This window comes from Stenella coeruleoalba (assembly GCF_951394435.1).
Source record: "Stenella coeruleoalba genome assembly, chromosome: 6".
Taxonomy (NCBI): domain Eukaryota; kingdom Metazoa; phylum Chordata; class Mammalia; order Artiodactyla; family Delphinidae; genus Stenella; species Stenella coeruleoalba.
The window spans coordinates 85,191,929-85,219,916 of NC_137151.1; the positions used below are offsets into that span (position 1 = coordinate 85,191,929).

A 27,988-nucleotide genomic window follows, 5' to 3' on the forward strand; every position below is an offset into this window, starting at 1 on the left:
TTTTTACAAGAGACCACTGGGTACTACAGTCAGTGGACATACACTCAGAAGGCCTCAGCGCTACAGAAAAAGATCGGAAAATATATATTTTTATAGGATTTATTTAAAATAATAGGTTTAGGTATGTATCGTTTACTTATGACTTCCAACGTTAACGGACCTTTAAAAAAAAAACAACCAAACTGTCAATCATTAGGCATTTGGATGAGAGAGCCTCTACATGAGTCTTAAATCCTCCTCTCTCTCTTGCGCCCTCCATCAAATTAGTTTCCTACCTTTTATGATATATTTGTCTGTTAGTTCTCTTGCACTTATCCTCATTTCATTTCTATTAGTTCTACCCTCGTTCTTATTCCTGAACTTCTAGATCTGTGCCCCAACTGAATTCCCTACTGCTAGCTTGTACAGTGCATTTATGCAAGTAGGAAAAGGTGTCCTTTAGGGCAAATCCAGTCCCTCAGGAGCTTGACTTGATGTCAGTCCCCATATTCCCTCCTGGCTGGCCCATTTTTATGCAGTGCACAAACTGAACAACTGCACAGAGCACTCCTACTCCCTGCTTCTAGTCACTCTCCCAACTAATTCAGACTATTGCCTGATCAAATAAATCTCCTTAAAATTTTTGTTGTCCCTGTGCCAGCTCAAAAATTGATGACTCCCAATCATCTATAATGGCTGTCCTCAACTTTATTTTCCATCAGACCATCACCAGTGACTGTGGATCACACTTGTTGCCTTCCGGATGCACTGATGTCAGTAACGACAGAAGTGTAGACAGATGAGGCAGGCTGTGTGATGCTTCCCTCTCCTCTCCCACCCATTCCCACCCCCTCAGCCCGCACTCTCAGACTTGCCTCAGCTTACCTTTCCTTCCAGCTTCATGGCCCAGCAGGGCACGACACCAGCTGTCTTCTGCTGCCATTCTGTCTAGACACCATTTTCTGAATATGTCTTGTACCTCTTGCTTTCAAGTTCTTTTCCGCTTAATCACATCCTACTCATCCTCAAAAAGGACCCTCAAGGTCAAGTTTCACCTCTTCAGCCATCCTTCTCTAATCCTCCTAGACCATGATAATAGTTCACCTCTAAACATAAATGGTAGGCTCTATCTTCTTCTTTTTGTGGTGAATCATCTGCCCTAGGTGAGCACTTGTTTTATTAGTTATATTGCTCTTAAGAATTTTTTTCCCCAACTAGCTTGCTAATGACTGGGGAGCAGTTGATGTGTCTCTAATTCTTTCTTCTCCCAGCGCCTATGCATCCTAGGTGCATAGGTCAGAGCAGTAGGCTGTGCCTGGTTAATCATATAATTCAGTTCTGGATGGAAGCTGACGCTGCTTCTGCCTAGCCACAGGATATTGACCTACTTTTCCCTCCTTATCTGTTTGTAAAATATTTGTTGAACGCGGTGTGTTCTCCCGGTCACGATGAATGTTGTCTCTCCCTTTCATATGTACTAAATGCTAAAGTGCTAGTTAAATCAGTGGAAAAAACAATGGAGAAGAAAAGTTGGTATGTAGTTTTAATTTCTAAACCTTATAATTATGTCATTTAAAGAGAACGCTCTGTAGTTTTTATATCTATCTACCTACCTACCTATTGAGAGACATGATTAAGGGTAGAGTGTAAATTTTAAGTTTTTAGGCCTTTTGATTTGATGCTTTACAATATAACAATGTGGTATTTTGAAAATCTTTTTTTCATAAATTACTTGTAGAAGGAAATGAACTTTTCTTAATCAGCCATATACAGGGTAGTGCACTATTAAATGTTTATTTCTTACCAAAACTTCCGTTGGGAAAATTTATTGTATGGTTCTATACTTGGTCAATCTGGTTAACAATTGAGTTTTGTATAGCTTTACAGGTTAAGTGCGTGCTCTATTCAAGGGAAAAAATACGTGTTTATATGTTGGGGGCATTTGTATATATGTATCCTTATGTAAATATATGAAATAATTGCTGCATCCTACAGAACTTTTGGAAATTAACAGAACTATTATTAAAATTTAGTTAACATTTATCAATTTAAATTTAGTAAACATAGATTTTGTTAAACATTTTAATTTGTGACTTAAAAAGGGTTATTTAGTTATGGCATGTCTCGTAAGTGGCTTTGCTGAATTGTGTATTTTTTTAGTTCTTCGTAGACACTTTAGAATGTGTTTAGAGATATGGAAAAATTATGGTGCTTTAAATTCCAAATGAGAAAAACTAGAAAAAAATTAACCGAGAAAATACTTCCAAATTCGAATCTGATTGCTGATTTTAATCAACTTAGGTGAAGTAACCCACTGCAATTTCGCTATTTTTTCTAAAAATTCTTTTTCAGTGACAAAGTTGTTATGCCTTCTCAATTTACATTATCAGTGTCATTTTGGTAACATCTTAGCTATTTTTGTTTGATCGATTCTGAACTAATAAACATTCATGAAGCCCTAACGTAAATATATAAACATCTCTCTCTTTGATTACGTAGTGTATTAGACTTTATTTTAGTGGATAACTGCTTGAGGAAGCTTCTGAATTTTTATTATTCCAAAAATACTTTTTCTTAACCACAAGCACAGAGGCATTACTGAAGATGTACTGTTGAGTGACGCACATTTTTCTTTTACTGTATAGGTTTCTTTTTAAAAAATTTTAGTGGAGTATAGTTGATTTTATATGGGTTTTTAAATTTGTAATTTGAGATCCCTTTTTGCTTTCTTAACTAGATGCATTTGTTAGAAAAGCCAGTGCCATTTTGCAGCTAACCATGTAGTTGTAAACAGAGAGAGAACACATTCACGTGTACCTTGATGCCTTTGCTCATGGTGATGCTGTTGATCTTGTGCATTTCCTTCTGTGCTGTGTATGATTAGACCCTTAATACATTTTTTTTGCTGGTGAGGTCAGAATAAAGAGAGCTGCTTTCCTTTACCTCTGTGTAGATGTCACTGGGAAAGTTTCTTGTGGACTGGCATTTTTGGTTTTTAACATTCTTTGTAACCAGACCCAGGAGGCTTGCGCATCCCAAAATGAAGGAGGTCAGTCTTGCCAGAGTTGAGCTTTTTTTTGGTTGAATCAGTAATGATGGAAGCTGGGACAGGATCTTAGGAGATGATGTATTCGACCCCTTTGTGGGGAAACTGAGGCTCAGAGTTGGCAGTGTGCCTAGGCTCACACTGCGCACTCGCTGCAGAACTGAGTCTGCAATATGGCACTTGTGGGTTTTTTTCTGGAGCCACTGTGGTGGTCATTCCAACCTCTGGTCTGTTGCAAAATGCAACAGCTGACATTTCCCGGAGAGATAACTTGCTTCCTTACCCCAAAGAGTGCACTAAATTCAATATATTTCCCTCCAATGTCACTGAAAAGAGCCTGAATGACTGAAAAGTACCTTTTTAAAGGAAGGTCGTTTTGCTCTGGTGTACCCCAGGCTATTTTATGTGAGAGTCTTTGTTCAGCCAGATGTCTTCAAAAATTGATTTATAGGGACCCCCAAACTGATGGCTACAAGAAAGCCTACTTGGGTGGCTCCTAGGTGCAATTCACCGTACTTTGAATTATAAGGGAACATCTTGAGTGCTTGGATGGTCTGATCAAGTATGAAGAGAGCAGAAAGAATCACTGTACAAGCGATGTAAGCAGGGGGAGGGGGCAAGGACAGGAGGACTTGGGTGAGCGTATTAGCATGTGGGACTCGACTGGGACCCTCTGATTAACAAGCCAATTCATTTGGAAGGAAACTTGATTTTCCCCAGGTGACTGTATTCTATTTAATGACCACTGGTGGTATTTGGGATCCGCACACCGGCCAGGAACCAATCAGAGCTGTCAGGTGTGCCAGTTACATGTGAAATGTTTTACGTTCACCTAGGGGTTCCAGGGTGTCAGGTTTGCCAAACTAAACACGTTTTTATTATTGGAATATTTTTTAATCCGCATGAGGGAACAAATTGAGAGGACTGTGGGTTATAATTAGCACATCCCAGTGCAGCTGAGTTTGTGTTTCTGGCTATAACAGTGGTTTAGAGTTTTTGGCTACTGTGTCCCACAGGAACTCATAGGCCTTTTCAGACGTTAGCTCATGAGTTCTCCTAACATCCAGTATAGGACAGCATGACCATAGGTTCCCCCTAAAGCCAGGACGGCTTGCCCTACATTCTTGACCTTCTAGGATTTTGGCTGGTGAGGGTACCATGCTTGGGGAGGGGGTGGAGAGGGAGGGCTGGGGGTGGCTTTCAGACCCAGTCTTGGGGGTGGGTGTCATTCTCTGAAGTCTCCCTGCCCTTCAGCAGTTGTTCCTGCCATGACTCTGCACAGCTTCCTCCAGGAAGTGATGGTGGGGACAGTGATGTTGGCTGCGTTCCTTCTCCGGGTACTGAACTCCATGGGGTGTCTATTTCAAATGAGGCAGTGCTTGAGGTTATTTGCATGGACACACCTGCCAGAAGACAGCAGGGAAGAGAGTAGGGGAGCTCTTTAGGATCAGGAGAAATGGGCATTGCGAAGGGAGGGAACTAACATCTGGTGAGAGCCTCTCGGGAGTCAGGCTTTGCTTTCTCGAAAGAGAAAGTGGGGCTTCCCTGGTGGCGCAGTGGTTGAGAGTCCGCCTGCCGATGCAGGGGACCCGGGTTCGTGCCCCGGTCTGGGAGGATCCCACATGCCACGGAGCGGCTGGGCCTGTGAGCCATGGCCGCTGAGCCTGCGCGTCTGGAGCCTGTTGCTCCGCAACGGGAGAGGCCACAACAGTGAGAGGCCTGCGTACCGCAAAAAAAAAAAAACAAAAAGAGAAAGTGGAGTGGATGTTGTCATCCCTGAATTTTTAGATCAGAAACTTGAATTCCATAGATGAATTCCCTTGGATTCGAGCTTGGGTCAGTGATTCAAAGCCTGTGCTGTTCCATGTTGGGGTGGATCAAAAGGGAATTCTCAGTCCTGGAAAATTCTTGCAGCTAAACTTGTAGAAAGTTACTCTTTCCCAAGTAAAGCTTCTCTTTAAAAACTGTGGAATATTCTGACCTTTGGTGACTTAGGAATTAGATTGAAGGGTGTGTGTAATATTAATATAGTAAGTGTGAAAGCCTACTGTCAGAACAGATAGGAGAGCTTCCTCACCCTGGCTCTTCCAGAAACCAGATGTGCAACATCTGCTGGGTCCATTTCTGTCTCTTAAAAGAAGGTTTTGCCTGGGATCCTAAGAAATTTTGCTCATACATCAGAAGAGATAGTTTGTAGTAATCCAAAACCTTCAGTGTTGTCATGGCAGCCAGTTATTTTTGACTCAAAAATCTTTCCAATTAGTCTAGATAATACATTTTTCATTTCCACTGTTAGAAAAAAACTTTTTTTTAACCTGTCACTTTATGAACTGTAAAGTTCTGTCTAGATGCTATCTTTCAAATCCTTAATAACTAGACTGTGCCCGGGGTTGAGGGGAGCCCAGCTCCTGGCTGATGGCTTTGGTTGATATGGCTAGCCTTTCTCTACCCAGATAGAAACGAACCTTGCCCCTGACACTGAGCGGTCCTGGCCCGTCTCTGCCTATTCAGAGGAACCCTCTGGGGTGTGAACTCTTAGGTACCCAGAATGTTGCATTAATTGCCTTTCCCATTCACAGAGCTTTTTAAGATTTGAGTCTGACTATGGCTTTTGGGCTTCCGTATGCTTTTAGCTGTTTATTTTCATTCCCAGTTCAAATCTGTTCCATTGTATCATTGCCTGATAATTTAATGTCCTTTGTGTTACCCATAGTTTGAACTTAAGACAATAGTTATGGTATGGAAACTGCCCAGTAGTTGGGCCTGTTTTTCCCTAAATCCAAGATTGTAACAAAAGCCCTCCTACTAGCAGTCTATTATATATTCTTAACAAAAAGCTTTAGAGAAAAGTGGGTAAAACCTCAGTATGTAGTGGTTTTAACAGTGGAACACAGGATTGGAAAATCAGATAACTACGTGAAGTAAATGCCGTGAATCGATATACCCTGTCTAAGCGTCTCTAAGGAAGTGTGTTGATAGGAGTGAGAATTGGCATCCCCTCTGCCTTTTCGCAAAAGCATGTCACGGCCCACTTTCTCAATCTCTGGGGAGCCCTGCAAAGCACCCCGAGTGGTTCTGTGTGGCCCACTAACCCCTTCTCCTTTGAGAACCACGCTGCTTGAGTAAATTGTCCTAAAGGATGCAATTTTCATTCCGCTTGCCCTTAGCTTCGTAAATACCGAGAAAGTGTCTCGCCGTTCGGTTTCTAACCCGAGTCTCTCATGATCTTTCCTGTTCTTGGGGAACCATGCAAGGCTGTCTGACGGGAAGGGGAGAGATGATGGAAACAGCCCTGGAAGGAAGAGCGCGCGGTGTCCCTCTCACACGCATCATCTACCTGCTCCGCACCCCAGTGCCCTGTGAGCCAGCCCCCTCGGCCAGGCAGCGGGGTCTTCGCACATGGGGAGCTCAGGCCTTCTCCAGGGGCCGGGGGAGACCAGCAGGCTAACAGCTGTGCTGGAGGAGTAGGGCTTGTTCAGAGCGTGCTGCCTATGGGGCAGCGCTGCTGACACTGGTTGAAGTCGGGGGATTTATTTAAGACAAGCAGCTCAGCTGAACCACTGTCAGGATCTAAAGCAGCTTTTCTGTCTGTCCCAGGTGGTCCTTCTTGTGAGGTTTGCCTTAGGGGGCAGGGGAACTTGGTTGGGGAGAGATGAGACGGAGGAGGAGGATGTCTGGAGTCCGGCTGTGGAGTCATGTCATCTCTGATAAGGAATTTTTTTTATTGAGGTAAAACATACATAATGTAACACTGACCGTTTTAACCTTTTTAAGTGTGCAGTTCAGTGGCATTAAGTACATTCGCATTATTGTGCAACCATGTACCTGTTAAACAGCAACTTCCCGTTCCCTCCTCCCTCAGCCCCTGGTAACCACCATGCTAGTTTCTGTCTTCATGAATTTGACTGCTCTAGGACCTCATATAAGTGGAGTCATACAGTACTTGTCCTTTTGTGACTGGCTTCAGTTAGCATTATGTCCTTAAGTTTCATCTGTGCTGTAGCATGCGTCAGAATTTGCTTCTTTTCTTAAGGCTGAATAATATTCTGTTGTATATATATGTCACATTTTGTTTTGTGAATAATGCTGCTTTGAATGTGGGCGTTTGAGTCTCTCCTTTCATACCCTACAGTAGAATTGCTGGGTCGTATGGCAGTTCTCCATTTCATCTTTTTGAGCATCTGCTAAGGCATTTGAATATTAGCTTAAAGACACTGGAGAGTTATTGAAGGATTTAAAGCAGGACTTACCTGATCAGACTGTGATTTAGAAAGGCGACTTCGGTGGTGTGGCCCATGGATGGGGGAAGGAGAGGGCTGGCAGAGGCTGTCGGGGAGACCACTTAGGAGATGTTGCCTTCAGCGTGAGAAATAATGAAGGCTGAGCTGGGGCAGTCACAGTGGGGAAGGGCGGGGAAGGGATGGAGTGGGAGTGATTAAGCTGATATAATCAAGGAGATAGGTTGGCTGTGAGGGAAGGAAGAGACAGGGAGAGGCCAAGGATGGGAATCTGAATCAGTTGTGGCTGTGGAATTTAGGGGGAGTGGAAGGGTTTTGTTTTGCTTTTGTTTTCTTGTATTTTGGTGTGTGATGATACAACAGACAAATTTTGGATGTATTGTGTACATATTTGTGCGCCGAGATGTTAGACACAGCCAAGTGGTAGAGATGATTGGTGGGCGGGCTGTTGATAATGTGGGTTGCTGATTTGGGGGAGGGGGAAAAGCTAAAGCACAAGGGGGCAGATGGCCATGCAGTTTGGCTGAATTTAAAAGTGTTGGGGATATCATTGGTGCAGCTCCATGGTTTCATAGCTCCTGTGGATCTATTTCACATTCCTACCTGAGGCAGAAATATTGATATATATGAAAATTTGTAACACCAGAAACGATGGCCAATTCATTGGTTATAAAAATCAGGTTTTGGGACTTCGCTGGTGGCACAGTGGTTAAGAATCCACCTGCCAATCCAGGGGACACGGGTTCGATTCCTGGTACTGGAAGATCCCACGTGCCTGAGGAACAACTAAGCCCATGTGCCACAGCTACTGAGCCTGCGCTCTAGAGCCTGTGAGCCACAACTACTGAGCCCGTGTGCCACAACTACTGAAGCTCGCACGCCTAGCGCCTGTGCTCCGCAACAAGAGAAGCCACCGCAATGAGAAGCTCGCGCACCGCAACGAAGAGTAGCCTCCGCTCGCCGCGACTAGAGAAAGCCCGTGCGCAGCAACAAAGACCCAACACAGCCAAAAATAAATTAATTAATTAAAAAAAAAATCTGGTTTTGTAAGGATTCTGATGAATCCAAAAGGATTTAAACTAAAGCATGAGAGTGTTGGATTTGTCTTATATTCTTTTTGCTCATCTACATTTTCTGATTCTTTTTTCTGTAGTGAACATGTATTGCTCTTAAGCATTAAAAGGGTCATTTGAAGTTTCAGAAGTGGCCTATTCTCTTGTCTTAACCCTTTTACTGGACTGTGAGCTCCTGGGGGTGTATAAGAGGAGGAAGTACCATGATTTTTCACAGTGTGTCCCTAGCACTTAACACAATCCCAGGGACCAACAGGGCTCAATACTGTAAATGGTGGTTGAACTGAGTTGAATGGAAATTTAATCAAACTTTTCTCAGAGATGAGATTCCATGCTATTCTGAAAGATCTGGAAATTCCAGTGTTTCTCAGTCACTTAGGCCATTGCATTAGGTACGGAACCGGAACCGCATCCTATAGACTTGGTCCCTCTTTTACCTTTGTCTTGCCATCAGGATTTGCTGAGTCTTATTTTGTTCATGAAGTCTTGCCACATTGGCCTTGTTTTCTTACTTAAATGTGTTTCTCATGTTATTCTTCAAAGCATTAGCAATGTCTTTGGGAGCCAAATAGCTCAATTCTGTTTCCTGTCCTTTGTTGATAGTAATATGTTTTTAGAGGAATGGATCAAAGCGGCTTGAAGCCGCAGTCATTATTTTGCCTTCTGGTCTGCTTTGACAGAACCAAGCAACCAAGGATGGCAGCTGTGAGAATGTGCCCTTATTGAATGAATCAGTTGTCAACTGTAAATTTGCATACTTGTTCTCCTTTTGTGTTTCTGTGAATGCCTGCCATATGCCAGAGGCTGTGCACTGTGCCTTTGGGGAGAGAAAGATGAATAAGGGTGACTCTGGACACCAAGGAGCTGATTCTCCAGAAAAGGGTCTAGGATGCATACATGACCACCCTACAAGCAGGTTAATGAGGGGAACTCGAGTCAAATAAGAACAATTGTTACTATGCTAAGCAGACGCCCTGAAGGTGCTGCCTCTGATGTGTATTATTGATGACATTATAATAGACGTGTTTCAACTGTCCCCATTTACAATTACCAAAGCAGTAGATAATCTCCTTTCATTAAGTTTTCCTGCAAGTGGCTTTTATGGCTTTGCTTTAAAATTTCCTTCAAATTTATTTATTTAATTAATTTATTATTATTTTATTTATTTATTTATTTTTTTGGTGGCGCTGTGAGGCTTGTGGGATCTTAGTTCCCTGACCAGGGATTGAACCCAGACCCACGGCAGTGAAAGCGCCGAGTCCTAACCACTGCACCTCCAGGGAATTCTCATTATTTATTATTATTATTTTATTTTATTTTATGTTTTTTGTGGTACGTGGGCCTCTCACCGTTGCGGCCTCTCCCGTTGCGGAGCACAGGCTCCGGACGCGCAGGCTCAGCGGCCATGGCTCACGGGCGCAGCCGCTCCGCGGCATGTGGGATCCTCCCAGACCGGGGCACGAACCCGTGTCCCCTGCATCGGCAGGCGGACTCCCAACCACTGCGCCACCAGGGACGCCCTATTATTTTTTTAAATTGAAGTATAGTTGATTTACAATGTTGTGTTAGTTTCTGGTGTACAGCAAAGTGATTCAGTTTTTTTTATATATATATTCTTTTTCATATTCTTTTCCATTACGGTTTATTACAGGATATTGAATATAATTTCCTGTGCTATACAGTAAGACCTTGTTGTTTATCTTTCTTATGTAATAGTTTGTAGCCCAAAGTTTCTTCAAATTTAAAATTGTGTTCATGACTTGATGTTAATCCCTGTTAACCATTGCACCCTGAGCTCTGATTTGTGAGTGTTCTTTCAAACTCTACAGTAAAACTCTTTCAACTTAAAAATACACATCGTTTCTCATCTGTGGCACTCTGAGACCTTCGAATAACATGGGAGACCACCAGATGCTATATTTCAACTTAAACTGCGTCTCTTCTTAGTCATTATTAAATTATCAATTACTTTGCAACAGCTTTTCAGTGTTGCTGCTTTGATATCAATAGTAGAATGGCCATGGCCTTCATAAGGATGTGCCATGAAGTTTGGCCATGTCTGTGTAGGGCTGTTGGCTTGGGGAATGCTGGTCTTGACCTTCCGAGCATAGATGACGTTAACATGGTAGGTGGCTGGTCATTTAAGGTTGGGACTGAATAGACTACTCATATTTAAATGTTAGGTTACAGATGGCATTTTAAGATGCTCTAAGATGTTTATGTTTCATTCTCTTTCAGATTTTGAGGAATTTTTGAAATGATGCTTTCAATACTTTAAATGGTATTTTTATACTGCAAAAGATGCCAGTAAGTGAACTGGTGTACACTGAAATATAGGTAGTAATTTTGGAAGTTTTTGAGATGAGAGTCGGTGGGGGAAGGAGTGGTTGTGATCATATATTTTGTTTTTCTTGGATGGACAAACAGATGGAAAGAGCTGGGGCAGCCATGGAGTCACCGGGTATCAGTTGGTGTGCTTGGTGGTTGGGCTAAATCAGCACTCTTAGGTAGAGGCCCCACTTCCAGGCTCCTCTGTGTTTCCTCGGAGGGCTCCGCCAGTGGTTGTATTTTGTAGATGGCTTTCACCAAGGTTGGAAGAAAAAGATTAGGTACCTGTAATATTGAAGATGTAACCGTGGTTTAAAATTATATGTTGGGCATAGTACTTAGTGTTCATGTCGATTAGGGATCTTGGTTGCTTGCAATGCAGGAACGATGTAGAGACTCACAGAATTGCAGAGGTTGGAGGACCAGGAAGGATACGGGCTTAGAAGCTAGGCAGGAACTTAAGAGAGACTGGAGGGCTGGGCGGCAGGATCCGTAGCAGAAACCATGGCACAGGAACCACCTGGTTTCATGATGCTGCTGTTGCTGCAGTGAATAATGAGTGTAACCACCAGCTGTCATCATGACCTGGGACTCCAAGTCACAGGAGGATGTCATTGGCTGTATATAAACCACGTTCCTTGGGGTAGAGAGAGAGCAGATCTGTCTCCTTTGAATTCTGTAATGGGAACTGGGTATTGCTTCTCACTAGATTACTTGTCGCAAGGTAACTGGGCCCCCTGAAAGGGAGATTGGGTGCAAATAGGAATAGGATTGTATACTGGATGGTGTCCCCTTTAAAATAAAAGACCAATGTTTACTATGCTCCCCCTTTGGCTGCCCAACATTCACATAAGCCTTTCTTTCCATACTTAGGCTTACGAAAATAAAATGCCCCAGCCAACATAATGCACCTCTTCCCTGTATGGCTGAAAACAGAGCCACCCCCTCCCCAGAGGTTCTCAAGAAAACCTCCTCTGTCCATTGTCTTCTGTGGCCCCATCTAAGTGGAGCATTGGGGATGATGACTTTGTCATGCTTTAGCAGTTGTTTTTTGTTTTACGAGTTGGAGGTCTTGGGGTTGATTGTCTTAAGAGTCAAGCCACTTGTAAGTCACTGTCAGCCGTACTTCTTTGCAGTGTAGATCCCTTATAAACGTTGTTGGCTTTCGAGGTTTATCTGCTTCCACGGACTAATAACTAAAACCAGATATACTACCAACCCCTCAGGTTTTGAACCTAGAACTTGGTCTGAGAACTTGTCTCTGGGCGATTGGACCTGGCCTTGTTGCTCTGCCGAGTGCCTTAGCTCTTGGTTAATGGAATCCACCTGGGAACAGTTAAGAAGCTTAAGAAGCAGTAGAGCAGGCGATACCTCCCCTGTACTGCATCTTCATGGTGGGAGTGCTATCCCTTTTTCAGGCTGTAGAGATGAAACAGTTGGTGCTTGGGATAGAGGACTTCTCCTCTATGTCCCCTGCCCCCAGGCAGAATGACTCAACTTAGTAGCGTCATATGTTCTCCTCTCTGGCTTTCAGACAGACCAGTTTCACAGCAAGCATGTCTTTTTCTTGTAGATCCTTAAGAAGTAGCCAACACATACTCTGGCATCTTTTTTTTTTTCCCCTCGAATTCTTGAAAGTTGCAGGCACGGGTCCATGTCATAAGGCACAACAGGCCGTGGTTTAATCAGCTGTGTCTCTATTAAGTATCAAAGGTGATCTTGCCGGTCTAAGATAGTAAGTAGGTCCTCATGCCTCCACTCAGTGTCCTTGGCTCAGCCAGTCCGCGCTCTTCAGTGTGTTACTGACGCACTCCATTTCCTCATGCCAGCTTCTTTTATTGGGTAAGATGCTTTCTGTGGCAAATAACAGAAAATCCAACTCAAACAGTTTAAATAATAAAGAGAATTAATTGGCTTCTGTGACCGACAACTTGAGAGCTGTGGGATGGGCTTCAGGTGTAATTTGATCAAGAGGTTTGTGATGTTATCAGGTTATTTTCTTTCCCTGCCCTCCTCCTTGTATTGTTTTCCTCCTCAGACTAGGCCCCTCATGAAAGCAGACATGGTCACAGAAGTTCCAAGTATCACATCTGTAAATCATGCCACCCAGAGGTAGATGGAACGAACCTTTGTCCTCATATTCCAAGCCAAAGCCTCAGGCTCAGTTCTATGACCAGCCCTGAATCAATTACAGTGTCTGGGAGGTGGAAATGTGTTGATCGCCTCAGTGTAGATCGCACGCTACATTCCCGGAGCATGGGATAAAATTGGCTTGCCTGGAACAATGTGGTTTCCCCTGTGGGTCTTGGGAAGGGTGCAGGTGGACATCTGTGTGTCAAACAAAAAGTATCCTTAGTGCTCTATGTACGTTCCCATATGAATTCTTCTGATAGTTTATGGAAACCTTGAGTTAGCAAGTGATTCTGAAATTTGTTCCTGTAGTCAGCGTTGCTCTTTCAGAGAAAAAACAAATCAGTTTCTTTTGGCTGAACAAAATATTCCGACTAATTTCGTTGAGATGTCGAAGTGAACCAACCAGGCCTGGAGATGGTAGCCATGGTAAGGGAAATCAGTCCATGTGTGCGAAGATAGGAAGTATCTCTGTGTCATTTTCTCAGTGTCCCAGTTTCACCAGGAGAATGAAAATGAGGGGGAGGATGTCACTGTTTGCTCCCCCCTAAGTGCCTAGATGCTAAAAAAGTAAAACGATAGGAAACAAAACTGTGCTGGCATGACTACGTGGATGTTGCTATTACCTTTTCAGTTGGTTTACTTTATTGCTGTATTTTGATTTGCAAAAGTTGTATTTTCAGAGTTTTGCACTTTTACCCACTGCCTGTAACTCAGCATTTGTTTTGCTCTCTTCCGCCCTTCAGATTATGAAGTTGGGATAGAAGTGTAAAAATTAGAACCCATACTCTTGCTTGAAACTTGTATTTGAAGAAATGGTGAAGCAGGTTTAATTACAGAGAAAGACTGGCTGCTTAATTACTGTTACCTGCAGCGAAGCTGCTGTCTTTCTGCAGCTGTTTCCATAAATAGACTTTATTATATACAGGAATCTACCCCAGGGCAAAGAGTTCCCATTCTGCCTCTTTGCTTAATTTAAATTGCTGGTGTGCGGTGGTTATTTTTGAAACTCTTCTCAGGTTGACTTCCCCCTTAATCCCTAAGCCTTCTTCCCTCATCTGCCAAATTGTATGTAATGCATCGCAGCTAGAGTGCTTTTGGCATTTCTCGAGTCTGAGAACTTGAAATTTGATTTAAATGTTAATTTATTGTGACAAAGGTTGGGTACTCATGTTCCTATTCCTGTACAAGTCTTTCCACGGACTTGGCATGGGCCCAGCTGTCTCCCTGGCTTCTGCTGCATCTCTAGAGAGTGGCAAGTACCCCTCCCTCCACCTGGTTTATTTTGAAAGATCTGGCCTAGTTCAAAGTGCGTGAAACCGTTCTTGGTACGACTATTGTTGGGTTTTAGCGATACCTGGGGCTATTTATTCCAGGTGTACTTGGTATGAAATTTAAAAAGACATTAACAAAAAGTTAACCCTGTTTTTCTTTTGAATATTAAATACTTCTTTATTGGTTGCTTTCGTTTATGAGAGAATCTTGCTGCTGCTTCTTGGTTTCTTTCTTTGGCTTTTCAGTGCACACTTGAAAAAAAATTCTTTTTTTAATGGGTCAGAAATAAAGAATGTGTTTGGATTCATAGAAATCATTAATAATTAATAATAAAGAATTATGTAATTCCCGGTCTTTCCCAGTTCTCTTTAAAATAGCCCAACTAAATGTAGTTTCTTTTGCCTCTAAGAGGCCTACTAGATGTTCTAGACTAGAATAGAGTACATTTATTTAAATTGCTAAGCCTTAAGCAAGAAGACTGACCTTTATAAGATATAGGATGCTTGAGTGACTCCTTCATGGAAAAAATTAAATGTACTCCCCTCTCAGTATTAGGGGCATGAATCTATGTGAACATTTATTAGTATCCTGAAATATTATTTAGTGTTAGTATCCTGAAGTTAAACAAAATTGACCTCTGCACTGGAAGTATTTAGAGGGAATGGCCCAGATGAATTTAGTTCTACATCCTGATGATATTAGAGAAAGCAGCATAACACACACACACACACACACACCTCGCCACACCACACACACTCTCCTAAATTCAGATAGTACTCTTGACAGTGATCAGATTTGAAGTCTTGGGCATTTAACCTTCTGCTCTTGGGTGGCACCGTGCACTTTAGAGTGGGAGTCCAGTGCTGCCTTTGCAGTGTGCCTGTGTTTTCCACTTGGTAGGCTTTCACGTTGAGCTAAAAGGAAACTAGTATTTCTGGTCTGTTCGTTGCATGTTAATTCGGTTTTGCTGTTCTAGCGGTGTGTCTGTTGGAATGAGCGTTGAGAATATTGAGGTCACTCTTGGCAGGTTATATCATATAGGCAACCTTTGATTTTCAGGTGGGGTGTATCATTTTCTTTATAAGTCAGCGTTGACTCCTGGAATGAAATTTCTCCCCATAGATGTAGTGTTATAAGTGGTGATTTAAGTTCTTTTAGCACAAAATGTAACACACTCCTAATTAACCATAAGCAGGATTTCTTAATCTCCTTGAGCTTCCTTATCTTAAAATGGGGATAATGATAACAACCTACCTCATAGAGTTGTGAGGATTAAATTAATTAATGCATGGAAAGTTCCTGATACAGCATCTGATGTGTGACAAAAGTACTCAGTAAATGTTAGCATCATTTTTTAAACATTTCCTGGGAAATGGCATTCTGCATTTCATCATGGAATACTGGGGGATGCCGTCTTCGGGCAGCAGGTTCCTGTGGGTTCAAGTCTGACATTGGTAGGCAAGGGCTAGTGGAAAGGGGTGGGTTGGGTTCTCTTGCTAGAGTTTTGCAACTTCTGGTTGGGGAGAGGAGATGGTCTACAGAAGAAAACGGTGACCCTGGCTTCCTAGTGGCTCTTTCTGTAGATGGACTTTGCTTGGGTTGATGACTGGAAGGGAGGTTTGTTTGTGGCAGCAGGTTGGCAAGTGGGGCTTCTAGCAGCTTGGCAGTGACTGCAGCTCCCGCAGAGGCTTCTGACGTAGGTTTTGGGGGCAGGGGCGGGGGCGGGTTACGACATTGATGAGGCAGGTGAGGGCCATTTAGAACTAGCAGTGCTTCATTTCTCCATTGGTGCTAAGAACCCATCTGAAATTATCTTGCTCATTTATATTGTCCCCCTTTCCCTCTTTCTTACAGCAAGAGACTATGGCCAAAATGGAGGTGAAAACGTCACTTCTGGACAATATGATTGGAGTTGGAGATATGGTTCTTTTAGAACCTCTCAATGAGGAGACCGTCATCAACAACCTCAAGAAACGGTTTGACCACAATGAGATATATGTGAGTGTGCACTGGAGGTCATCTGGGGGGTTTAGACTTCGCATTTTGTGGCACAGACCTGGCTTTTCTTCCTTAGACTCTTCTCTCTTTTTTCTGTTTGTTTACTGGAGTCCAGAGGTATTTGTTTATACCCTCAGGAAGAGTTTTGGGTTTGCTCATTTGGCACGTGAGTGATATCGCATTAGAGTCGAGTGAGTCTGCTTTCCACACGGTGTTTGTAGAGGGCTGACTGTGCAGAGTGTTGCCCTGGATGTCGGGGGTGTTCTAAAACAAGTGGAAGACTTAGTTCTGCCCTCGGAGGAACATGTATTCAGGAGGAAGTTTGAAATCCACAGGCGGCTTCTTGGATACCTTCGTAAGATTAGCAGCCTGACCTTTGAGAAGCTGCTCATTAAGATGCAAGGCAGTGAACCGTCAAAAAAGACATAAACCTTCTTAACATTTGTAGTTAGTAGAGACAGGAGCAAATTACCAGATACGAATATGTGTTTGGTCCCTGGAGATTTGGGAATAGTCATGTCCTGCTATACAAAAGTATCATGTCAGACACAAAAATGAAAACATATAAATATATACAGTAATAGAAATTTTATGTTGTAAAAATTCTTTATAAAGGATTTCATAGTGTTACTCTATTAAGTTTGTTAAATATATTTAAAACATGAGTCAAAAATGCTTTTATATATAGCTTTTCAGGAATTTGCATAAAGCACAGAAATTTGCATCTGTTCAGGTAGAGACATGTTAACTAAACCAAGGAGATGAAGATTCCCTGTACCAGCAGCTGAGAAGGAAGTGGATAGATGGGGTGGAAGTAGTTTTAATAGCTTCTGACTCGCTTCTGAGTTCTTTTCTCCCCATGTTGTAGTCTATCTGTGTCTAGATATGAATGGGATTATTGGGACCATGCTTCATGTTTTTCTGTCTATCAGTGTGGGGACAGGAGGAGGAAACATAAGTAAATAAAATGAGAGAACGTAACTGATTATAACTTTGTAGAACTAACATATTTTTAAAAATTATATGCGAAGCTGTATTTTATGTTGCCTATAGCTTTCCTTTCCAGATAGGCGATCATGTTTCAAGGATAATTTTGGATAATTAATTCTTTTTTTTAAAATTTATTTTATTTTTGGCTGCACTGGGTCTTTGTTGCTGCGTGCGGGCTTTTCTCTAGTTGAGGTGAGCGGGGCCTATTCTTCATTGCGGTGCATGGGCTTCTCATTGCGATGGCTTCTCTTGTTGCAGAGCACGGGCTCTAGATGCGCGGGCTCAGTAGTTGTGGCCCGCGGGCTCTAGAGTGCAGGCTCAGTAGCTGTGGCGCACGGGCTTAGTTCCGTGGCATGTGGGATCTTCCCAGACCAGGGCTCGAACCCGTGTCCCCTGCATTGGCAGGCGGATTCTTAACCACTGCTCCACCAGGGAAGCCCGTATAATTAATTTCTTGATGAAACAGGAGTCACCATCTGGGAACTGAACTTTCAGTCTTTCTTGATTTGATTGTTGGAGGTAGGGGGAGGTTGACAGTAACCTGAGATATATGGATACTGCTTTGGAATATTAATTTGGTAACTGGCTGCCAAACTAACTAAGAGGTGTAGTTATGTAAACTGCTGATTCAGATGGAAGAGGTATAAAACGCCATTGCTGTAGAGCAGGTGAGAGGTGTTGTTTGGTTTGGCAGTGAGGCCCCGTGTCACCTTTCCTCAAAGTGTAGCTGTTCAGTTTTCAGGTGGGAAAACATCATGGTTCTGCAGCTTTAATTGAAAATGTGGTCTGATAGCAAATAAAAGACAGACTTTAAACATTGGTCTTTGAGATGGAGATAGGAGGCATCAGATATATCCTAACCGACGTTGGCTGATCATTTTTCTTTCTGGCTCTAAGAGGCACAGTTCACTTTCAGCTGAATTGAGAATAGGATGGAGAGTAGAACATTACATGCATTCAAATACCTGATTTGTTGTGCCCACTAAAAATAAAAGAATCTCCTTTTTAACAAAATGTCAAGTGTTAACATTCATGAGTCTTTAGCAGACGAACTCTCTGGGTTTCAGCCTTACATGATTTTATTTTCTGACTGTTTTAGGAAGGTTCTTTCTGGTATGAGACAAAAGCAGAAAATTGCTTTTTGCTTCCAGATATTCATATAATTAATGTTTTCCATGATACTTTGGGACTATTATTTCCATGAGATGTGTGCCTTCATTTTGTAACTTTAAACACACGTCATATTGGAGAATTGGGCATTCTCTATTTTAAGCAAAAAAGAAAAAAAAAACAGCTTATAGCGTAATGTGTGTAGTATGATCTTATTTTTTTTAATGGGGGTTTATGGATGTGTACATATGTTTGTATATTTGTATGAACATAGAGAAAGCCATGCTAACTTTAGTACCATGCTAACTTTAGCATGGGTGGATTTAGGCATGCTAACTTTAGTGGGGTGGGTTGGGATATGGGGACGGGGGAAGAGTTATTACTCTTTTAGACCTCAGTATTATAGGGCTTGTTAAGTATGTATTGGTTTTGTAATTTTTTTTTTTTTTTTGCGGTACGCGGGCCTCTCACTCTTGTGGCCTCTCCCGTTGTGGAGCACAGGCTCTGGACGCGCAGGCTCAGCGGCCATGGCTCACGGGCCCAGCCGCTCCACGGCATGTGGGATCTTCCTGGACCGGGGCATGAACCCGTTCCCCTGCATCGGCAGGTGGACTCTCAACCACTGCGCCACCAGGGAAGCCCTGGTTTTGTAATTTTTAAAAAATACTGTACGATAAATTTGATTACCCCACCTTACCCTGTGTAACCCCACATGATGTATATACTACCCTCGGGAGATCTGTTTCTGGCCCTTATTCTGATAAGCGTCCTGCTTTGCTTTTCTTCTTGGGTTGCTGAAAATTGTTCAACTGATGCCAAAGGCCAAGTTAATGACATACAATATTTTACTATCTTGTATTTCACTTTGCTTTTTAATTCTTTCCCAGGAAGAGAAGGTACAGTTTTTAAAATTTTTTTTATTATTTAGTCTCTGTTGTAGTCTCATAGCTTTACTTTATCCTATAAAATTGTGTGATGGTCTCGAGTGATCCATCATGCAAACATACTGAACAGTCATTTGTATGTTCAGAAGCCGTGGTTGATGAGGGGGCCTGTGAACAGAGGGACGCTTGGCTCAGGCTTTAGAACTCTGGCTGTACCCAGAGCTTTTGCAGCCTCTTGTGTGAGCCAGCTGTAGGTCAGGGGACCCTGTTCTTCCAACCTGCCCCCCACACCCCCGCTTTCACCACCATATCTAGAGGTAAGAAATATTCCCTGCCTTCACAGAGTTCTCACAAGATAAGAGTTATCAACTCTCTAGAGTATTTATAACCCCTAGTGATCCTCTGGATCTCCAGCCAGCTGAATCTGGAAGCGGAATCCCTGGTGATCCTGTCATACTAAACCGGAAGCTCTGGGTAGGCCAATGAGTCACACGTACTCCTCAAACTACTGACTGTGGCCAGGTGACCAGAATGAGCTGAATGGCTTCAGAAAATGATGTCTGCTCCTAGGATTGGCGGAGGGTCAGTTTTTTCCAAAATAGATGGGTTGTGTGTAAGTAGGTTGAATACTCTACTAAATGTCTCTATCAGCGTGTTAGGGAGAGGGAAGGGCAGTGGATGCTGATGAGGCCCTCTGCTGTAACCCCGTCACAGGCTTGGTAGGGAATTCTATAGTGAAGTGGTTTTATTGGTGTTGCTACCATGCTGAAGGATATGTTCCATGAGAAGCATTTATGATTGGAATTCTAAGCTTCAGGTTACCCAAAGGCATGCCTCTCAAGACTTTTCTCCTGGAGAACACCTTATGGTAGAGAAGAGTAGGGACTTCCCTGGCGGTCCAGTGGTTAAGACACCACGCTTCCATTGCAGGGGGCACAGGTTCAATCCTTGGTCAAGGAGCTAAGAGCTAAGATCCTGTATGCCGCATGGTGTGGCCAAAAAAAAAAAAAAAAAAAAAAGGAGAAGAGTAAAAAGGGCCCTGGGGTGGGTAGTTGAAGTCTGTCCACTTTAGGGAAATACTGTTGAAATCTTTGCTTCCAAAGTCATTCAAAGTTTTATTCTATTCTGTAATGCATGTCATATGGTTTTGTTTTAATCTACTCTACTCTTTGCAACCCTTATTTGAATAAGAAGTATTTTTGGTGCTGACAAGTAGTTGTAGTTTGTTTTCTATCTGAATTGTCAGGTTGGGGATCATCTAGATATAAGAGATCTGAATTAGTCCAATTTTAGGATCTTATGTTAGACTACTTGTAGTTGTAAGAGGACTGCTTTGAAAGTCTAGTAAAAATTGCCTTGATTTTTAGAAGTTGGTACTAGAATTAGGATCCCCATAAAAATAGGATCCAGTACTTCTACGAAAGATAGTAAAGTGCATGCTTCAGGATTATGTCTTCTTTGCTTTGAGTTGGCTTCACACACTTGTTTAAAAAGCCCAGAGTTGGTTCAACACCCTGTCTGTAGCCGGGCAGAGTCTCTAAATCTGAGACAGTTCCAGATGTTGACGTGGTCCTTGTGGGAAGGCTGTTCCATTGGAGATGGAGGTGGATCAGGTAAGAACAGATAGAGGGAATGTTGGCCCAGTGGGGTAACACACAGGGTCAGAGACTGTTTGCTTTGATTCCTCACTCTTGGCCGAGTGCAGCGCAGGCTGGGCCCAGCTGCAGGACGTGCTCCAGCAGTCTCTGTGGGGTCAGTGGTGGGAAATGCTGGTTGTGACATTCCTAAGCGCCGCTCTTCTGTATTCTTTCTGTCCTTTGTCAGAGCTTCTTCTGGCCTCCCCACCCCCGTCCACAGCCAGATGGGATGGTGGCAGGATTTCATGTGAACTTGGTAGGCAGGAGACGCAGCCAGACGTGATTCTGTTTTTAGGGTGACTGGGCAGGACTGTGGTTCCGTTCAGGAACAGGAAAGCTGCAATTTAAGCAAGAACAAGGCCCAGGGCAAATTTGGAAACTAAAGAACCAAGGTGTCCATTCTCTGACAGGAAGTATTTTTGGTACTAACAAGTAGATTTAGTTTGTTTTCTATCTGAATTGTCAGGTGGGGATCATCCAGATATAGAGGTCTGAATTAGTCCAATTTTAGAATCTTAAGTTAAACTACTTGTAGATGTAAGAGTGACTGCTTTGAAAGTCTAGTAAAAATTGTCTTAATTTTTAGAAGTTGGTAGTAGAATTAGGATCTCCGTAAGGATGGGATCCAATACTCTTATGAAAAATATTCAAATGTAAGTACAATATATTTGGTTTAAAATATTGGAAAGTAAATGAAAATAATACTAGTTAACATTTATTTGACTAATAATAGAAAAGGAAGGTGCTTATATTGATAGCTTCGGATAAAAGGTAGAGAGTAGACCAAGGGTCCCTGCTTTGTTTCTCTTATCTGCCTTAACTCAGGGACAGGCAGGAAAGAGTTCCTTGGTCGGGGCTTGGAGGTGGTCTTCGGGCTGTCTGTCTTTTCCTACTTAGAATTTTATATGAAACGCTCAGAGGACAACTAGTATTGCTAGGAATAGCCCTTCTGAGCTGAAGATTCAGTAAGTTTTGTGAGCCGTTAGAGGTTCTTTTAGAATAAACACTTAGTTATGTTGTGGAAACACAGGAAAAAATAATTTGGATACTGTTAGAAACAACCAATGAGATTATAAGTAAAATACGTAAATTTTTTATGCGCCCAAGTCAGCCACAAAAGTATATTTAAGGGTGCTGGCTGAGCACAATAAATGAGGTAAACATAAAAAAAAATACTAGTTAACATTTATATGTTTATGTGAAGTGTCAGAACCACTTTTCATTTGTATACATGAAAATTCCTACCTTTTGGGGATAACATTTTCCCTGAGAATTTAGTATAAATGGTGTATTAGTTTTCTCTTGCCGCAGAATAGATTGCCCCAAACTTAGTGACTTAAAATAACATACATGTATTATCTGACTCTTTCTGTGGGACAGGCATTCGGGCATGGCTTAGCTGGGTCCTCTGGGGTCTCACCAGGCTGTCATCAAGGTGTCAGCCAGGACTGCAGTCTTGTTAGGGGCTCGGCCCTTTTCCAAGCTCACGGGGCTGTTGGCAGAGAGTAGGGCTGGAGTTCATATGCCCAGCTTAGTGTTATTCCTACCCAGATGTTCTCTAAATTTTTTTCTTTTTAAAATTTCCTTTAAACAGCCTTAAAAAAATTACACAAGTAACAAATGCTTTTGGGGAAAAAAAATGAGATAGCATAGGGATACATAACATAAAAATGTAATTTTCTTATCTCAGCCTTAAAAAAATTACACAAGTAACAAATGCTTTGGGGAAAAAAACATAACATAAAAATGTAATTTTCTTATCTCAGTACCCCAGTCATTTCCAGAAGTAATGGTAGTTGGGTGGGTCATCTTCCAGATTATGTAAGTTTGATTAAAAATTAAATTTGTTTTGGTTTTAGAGTTGGAAGTAGAAGGTTCTCCTTCATCTAGGTGGATGGGCCTTTACCCAGAGAACCCAGACCCAGCAAATTTGAGTGAAACAAGAACCTTCTTTAATGCCACCTCCCCTCCCACCTTGACCAAGTGGGGGAAGGAAGACGGACTCCTGAGCTGGTGAAATGAAATGCCTAGACTTGACTGTGTATGAGGGGTTCACCAAATGCAGACTCAGCCTGCGCGGCTCGTTGAAAAGGTAGACAATTAAGGAAACATGGAGAACAAATTGTGTGTGTTTTCAAGAGTGTAGCTTTGGTTTTTGGAATGGAGTCACAGCATTAGGGGGCTAGATAGAGCTGGGGAACAACAGCAGACCATGAGGCTGTTGTGTCTAGTTTCGGAGCACAGTCTGTCTCTTGGACAGTTTTGTAATACTTTTCAAAACAATGATTTTTGGTAAAAGCTTGCCAGTTTCAACCTGTCCAAGCTCCCTTAAAACCTTTGGTGATTGAAAAAATTCTTCCTCTTAGAACTTGCAAAATGGCATGAGTTTATCAGTTATCTGCCAAGCTTAGGGAGTACATGCAGGCACTATATAGTACTTGATATATTTGAATAATATTTATAATATATTAATTTAAATGTTGTAATTGAAGCTGTACTTGAAGTTCACTTTGGAGGAAATTAAGGCCCAACTTCAGGTCTGCAGAAGTGTCATCTTTTGGTGGCAGTGTGGTGGGTACTAGGAAGCAAGGACCTGAGCTCCAGTCCTGGCTCTGTTACTTACCATCTGTGAGACCTGGAACAAGTACTTTAACTCCCAGGAGAGTGTTTTCTTATTGGTAAAATGATAAACAATGACAGTTAACACGTATTAAGTCCTTATTGGTACAATATGCTATTCTAAGCACTTTACATGTACGTGTTTATTTAAGTTTTACTAGAGTCCTATGCACTGAAGGTTTTCAAATTATCTTCATTTTACATATGAGGAAACTGAGACTCAGAAGGCTAAGTAACCTGTCCAAGGTCACACAGCGAGTAGGTGATGGGGCTGGGATTCATATCCAGGAAGTCTGGCTCTGTAGTTCATGCTCTTAATAATGGTCCTGCTAAGTTTACGCAGTTACCATGTGCATCAGTGATACCACTAATAGGGAAGCATTCTCAGCCTACAAAGTGCTGTTCAACATAACTGAGTATGATACTGAGTGTATAGGTTTTGGAGCAAGGCAGCCTCAACAACCCAGACAAATAATTGAAGAGATAATCCGTATTCCTGCCACGTGTTGAGTTAGCATTCAGCAGTACAGTGACGTGAACTAGTGTGACAGGGAGTAAGTGCATTCAGTTCTAAAGTCGTAGGTGCTCTCTAGTCAAAGAAAAGTGATAGCAACCGTTAGGATGGTGTGTTCCTCTCTGGAAGGTGGGAGACGATCTTGGGAGGAGATGGGTTTTCATCCTGTTCACTGGATGGCAGGTGATTGATAACTGCACAGGGTCCTTTACCTTTAAGAGCACATAGTAGAGGGACTTCCTCCCTGGTGGTCCAGTGGTTAAGACTCCGTGCTTCCACTGCAGGGGGCACAGATTTGATCCGTGGTCGGGGAACTAAAAGCCTGCATGCCGCAGGGCACAGCCAGAAAAAAAAAAAAAGGAGCACAGAGTAGAGGAGGAAGAAGCAATTCACCACAAGAGCCATGTGGCTAATTCATGCGGCTGATTCACCCCTCCCCTCTACACACACATCTCTTTCTGCTCTTAGATCTATAGTACAGATAAGTATTAATGATAATCCTAATTTCTAAAGAGAGGCTGTTTTGTGCATCCAACCGTGTTGTGGCATATTGGGCAAGGCATGGGCCTTTGGCAGACAGGCCAAGGTTGTGTCTTGGTCACTCACAACCACTGTGACCATTGAAGTAATTGACGGTCAGTTCTCTCATCTGTAAAAGAGGTATCATGATGCTTCTCTTGTTGAGTTGTTTTGGAGATTAAGGGGCATTTTATTTTTTTTATTTATTTATTTATTTTGCGGTAAGCGCGGGCCTCTCACTGTCGTGGTCTCTCCCGTTGCGGAGCACAGGCTCCGGATGCACAGGCTCAGCGACCATGGCTCACGGGCCTAGCCGCTCCGCGGCACGTGGGATCCTCCCGGACCGGGGCACGAACCCGTGTCCCCTGCATCGGCAGGCGGACTCTCAACCACTGCGCCACCAGGGAAGCCCCTAAGGGGCATTTTAGCCCGGTGCTTGACATATAGTTGGAATGGAGTACCTGACCACATGACCATCTGAAAAACTTGGAAACCCAGCATGACTTTTCTTCAAGATTTCAGACCCTGAGCTTTTCTTATAATCAGAATTTTCTCTCTCTCCCCTTCCCTGACTCTCTCGTTGCCTCTCCTCCCTCCCTTTTTCCCTACCCTCTCCTACTTTGGTATTCATTACACAGATTTCACTTTTGTTGGATTACTACTTTCAATTAGCCACATAATATTATTTTCAAGACTTGTAGCTGGTAGCATACCTGAAACACAGGACCACTCTGTACCTTTAGTTAAGAGACTCTTATTAGGTCTAGAGAATGATACATATTTGGAAAATACTTGTTCCTTACAGAGCAACGAAGATAAGGTAGTATTGTGTTATCCTGCTCTGAAATAAAGGCTGCCCGAAGTGATATTTTTAGCCGGTATTTCGGCGTGGCATAGAACTCATATATAGTTCTTTAATTCATAGTCTGAAATGACTGGCAGCACAGGAACAAAGGATTATAATATGATGGTAGTTAAGGCATGTCTCAGACTACACTGACAGGGACCATGCCTGACAAGCTTGCCTGATCTAAGGCCAGTGATTTAGCACAGCATAGATAAAAAGATGAATAGGGCTTGAATCTCTCCTCAAACTTTGAGTTGAGAAATACTGAAAAAAATAAAATAACAACAGAAGCAGACGCCAGGAGTCATGATGTGGTGAGGCCATGATGGGCCGTGTGTAGGCAGAGACGGTGAATAAGAGTTTTTGCAACAGGCCAGCTTTGGAGTAGAAAGTGAGAAGACCAGTCAGTAGCAGGCCCAGAGGAAGCAGACATGTGAGTAGGGGATGAGCACATTGATAGTGGGACTGGAAAGGAGGTCTTCACAAACTTGTGTTGCTTTGTTCCATAATGTGGCCTCACAGCCATCCATACTCACTTTTGGGTCCCAGCTTTTCTTGTAGCTCGGTAATGGGTTCCTCGGGGGTTCCTGGGTATGTGATTATCACAGTAAAACCTTTAGTACTTGATGTAACTTGAGGGCATCTCTGTGCCCAGCAGCTGACAGAGCTTGACAAATCATACTTCTCTATTCTTGCATCACAGGCCTTGGTGTAGAGCTTTGGCGTTAAACTGCTCCTGCTACTATGAGACCTTGAGCAAGTCTTTAAAACCTTCTAATGCCTTTAGTTTCTTCCTCTGTGAAAATTAGGCTGTCATTATTGGTTATATGTATCACAGATCTGTTCTTAGATGGGGGTGTGAGGTGTATGTCTGAATTCCACTGTTTCAGATTTAAGACCCAGATAGAAGCCTACATCAGTGATTGACCTTATGTTTGTAATTTTTCACTTAGGCAGTTTTTCACAATTTTGAACTGTGTCTGAAAAACCAACCAGAGCGTATGGTAGACCAAACTGTGTCTTTAAAAAAAAAAACAATTAAGACAAAAGCCCTCTTCAGGGAAATTTGGGAAATCTTACAGATGGCTAAATTTAAAATGCTGCGACCCATAATGTCTTGATGTCTTGTGATCAGATTCCCAGGACCCGAGACCCAAGAAGAGGGTGAATTCCTCTGTGTGAAGTGAATAGCATGTTGTCATTTCTGAAGATTCCACCAGCTTGTCTTGTAGAGCCGTTTTCTCAGTATCCCAGCCTTTTCCTACTGGCTTCATTAAGACCATACGTACCTCGTGTGCCCCTCTGATAACTCATCCATTCCTGTATACAGAGAGCATTTGGTAAGACTTCAGCATCATAGGACTCCTCCATGCATTTAGCTGAGATACTAACGTGTATTGTAGGCTTTTGAGTCCTGATTTGGCTATTTACTGTGGCCAAAAATTCCAGTAGAGCCAAACTCACAGTAGGTAACATTTATGAGATGCTTGCTGTATGTGTCAGGTGGTTCGTGCTTTAACGCACAATCTCACTTAATCCTCAGATTAGACAGGAGGAACCAGTATCGTCCTCCTTGTCCAGATGATGAAACTGGGATTTGGAGAGGTTCAGTCATGTGCCCAGGTTCACACAAAACTGAAAAACTTTGCTAGATAACTTGGAGCTAAGGTTTACACAATATTTCAAATACATTTGAAGCCTTGTCCTACTGTATGACATAGAATCTGAGCAAAGAGCTCAAAAACACTGAAGTCGGGGTGACTTGGGTTCAAGTTCAGTCAGTTTCATCATCTAACCCCCCTTACCCCACACACTGACTTTTACTTCAAAACTGCTCTCAGACTGAAGCCCAGACTGCTCACTCTGACATTTGAGGCTGTCTGAAATTTGATTCCAGTCTTACTTTCTAAGCTATTACTCACAGGAGGTCTTTGCTTGAGGCAAGCTGTTTTATCCCCTGTGTCTGAAATGTGGTTGGGTGGGCCTTTAGGCTGCTATCCATGTTTTAATCCATGTTATAGCCTGTGTAGAATTGCCTTTTTTTTTAAGGCTGAATAATATTCCATTGTATCTGTACACCATATTTTGTTTACCCATTCATCCGTCAGTGGGCACTTGGGTTACTTCTACCTTTTGGCAGTTGTGAACAGTGCTACAGTTGAACCTGGGTGTACAGATATCTGCTTTGAGTCTCTAGCAATTCATACTTAAAAAAAATACATTTTGAAGAATACAACTATCCTAGCGAAAAATTTTTAAAAAGGGCAGGGTTCAACTATGACCTAAAAACCAGAATCTCATATGCTGCTCTTCGGTGGAATGTTACTTTATCCAAATCTTGCCCATCCTTTTAGACCTACCCAAATCCTGTGACTTCTCCAGAGCATTCTTGGAGCTCTGCAGTTGACAGTGACCTTTGCTTCGTTTAAACCCAAAGCACTCCTTTAGGCAGTAAGAAAAGAAAGACTAATGCACTCATTTAGCTAGGAATCACTTAAATCCTGTTGCATCTGTTTTTGTGCCTACGGCTGTTAACCCTTAAATTTTATGTTTTATGATATAAAAGTCTCACCTCCTAAGCTCTATTATAATCTCCCAGGGGCACAGGCCACAGGAGTGTCCTGTATTTTCACCATGCCTAAGATGATGTTTTGCTTAAAGAAGGCTCTTGATAAATTTGTTGCTTGCTTGTTAAAATGGTTGTAGCCTAAATTCAGTCAAGGAAATCAATGCGGTTGTGCAGCCACGTGAAGGGTTATTTTTACCTGAGTCCTGATCCATCCTGGATTTGAACTATTATT

General features: G+C 42.5%; 1 protein-coding gene across 4 annotated transcripts in view; it reads left to right on the forward strand.

The window, feature by feature from the left end:
* MYO1B (myosin IB) overlaps window positions 1–27,988 on the forward strand; it is a 183,357-nt gene that overhangs the window by 15,962 nt on the left and 139,407 nt on the right. For 3 of the 4 annotated variants that reach the window (XM_079925367.1, XM_079925369.1, XM_079925371.1), the window contains exons 1-2: window positions 10,383–10,461; window positions 15,924–16,067. In XM_079925367.1, the coding sequence (XP_079781493.1) occupies window positions 10,459–10,461; window positions 15,924–16,067 (147 nt within the window). In that variant the 5' untranslated portion in view covers window positions 10,383–10,458. Of the gene's footprint in view, window positions 1–10,382; window positions 10,462–15,923; window positions 16,068–27,988 lie in introns of those variants that run through there. The other variant, XM_079925368.1, reaches the window with a different exon arrangement.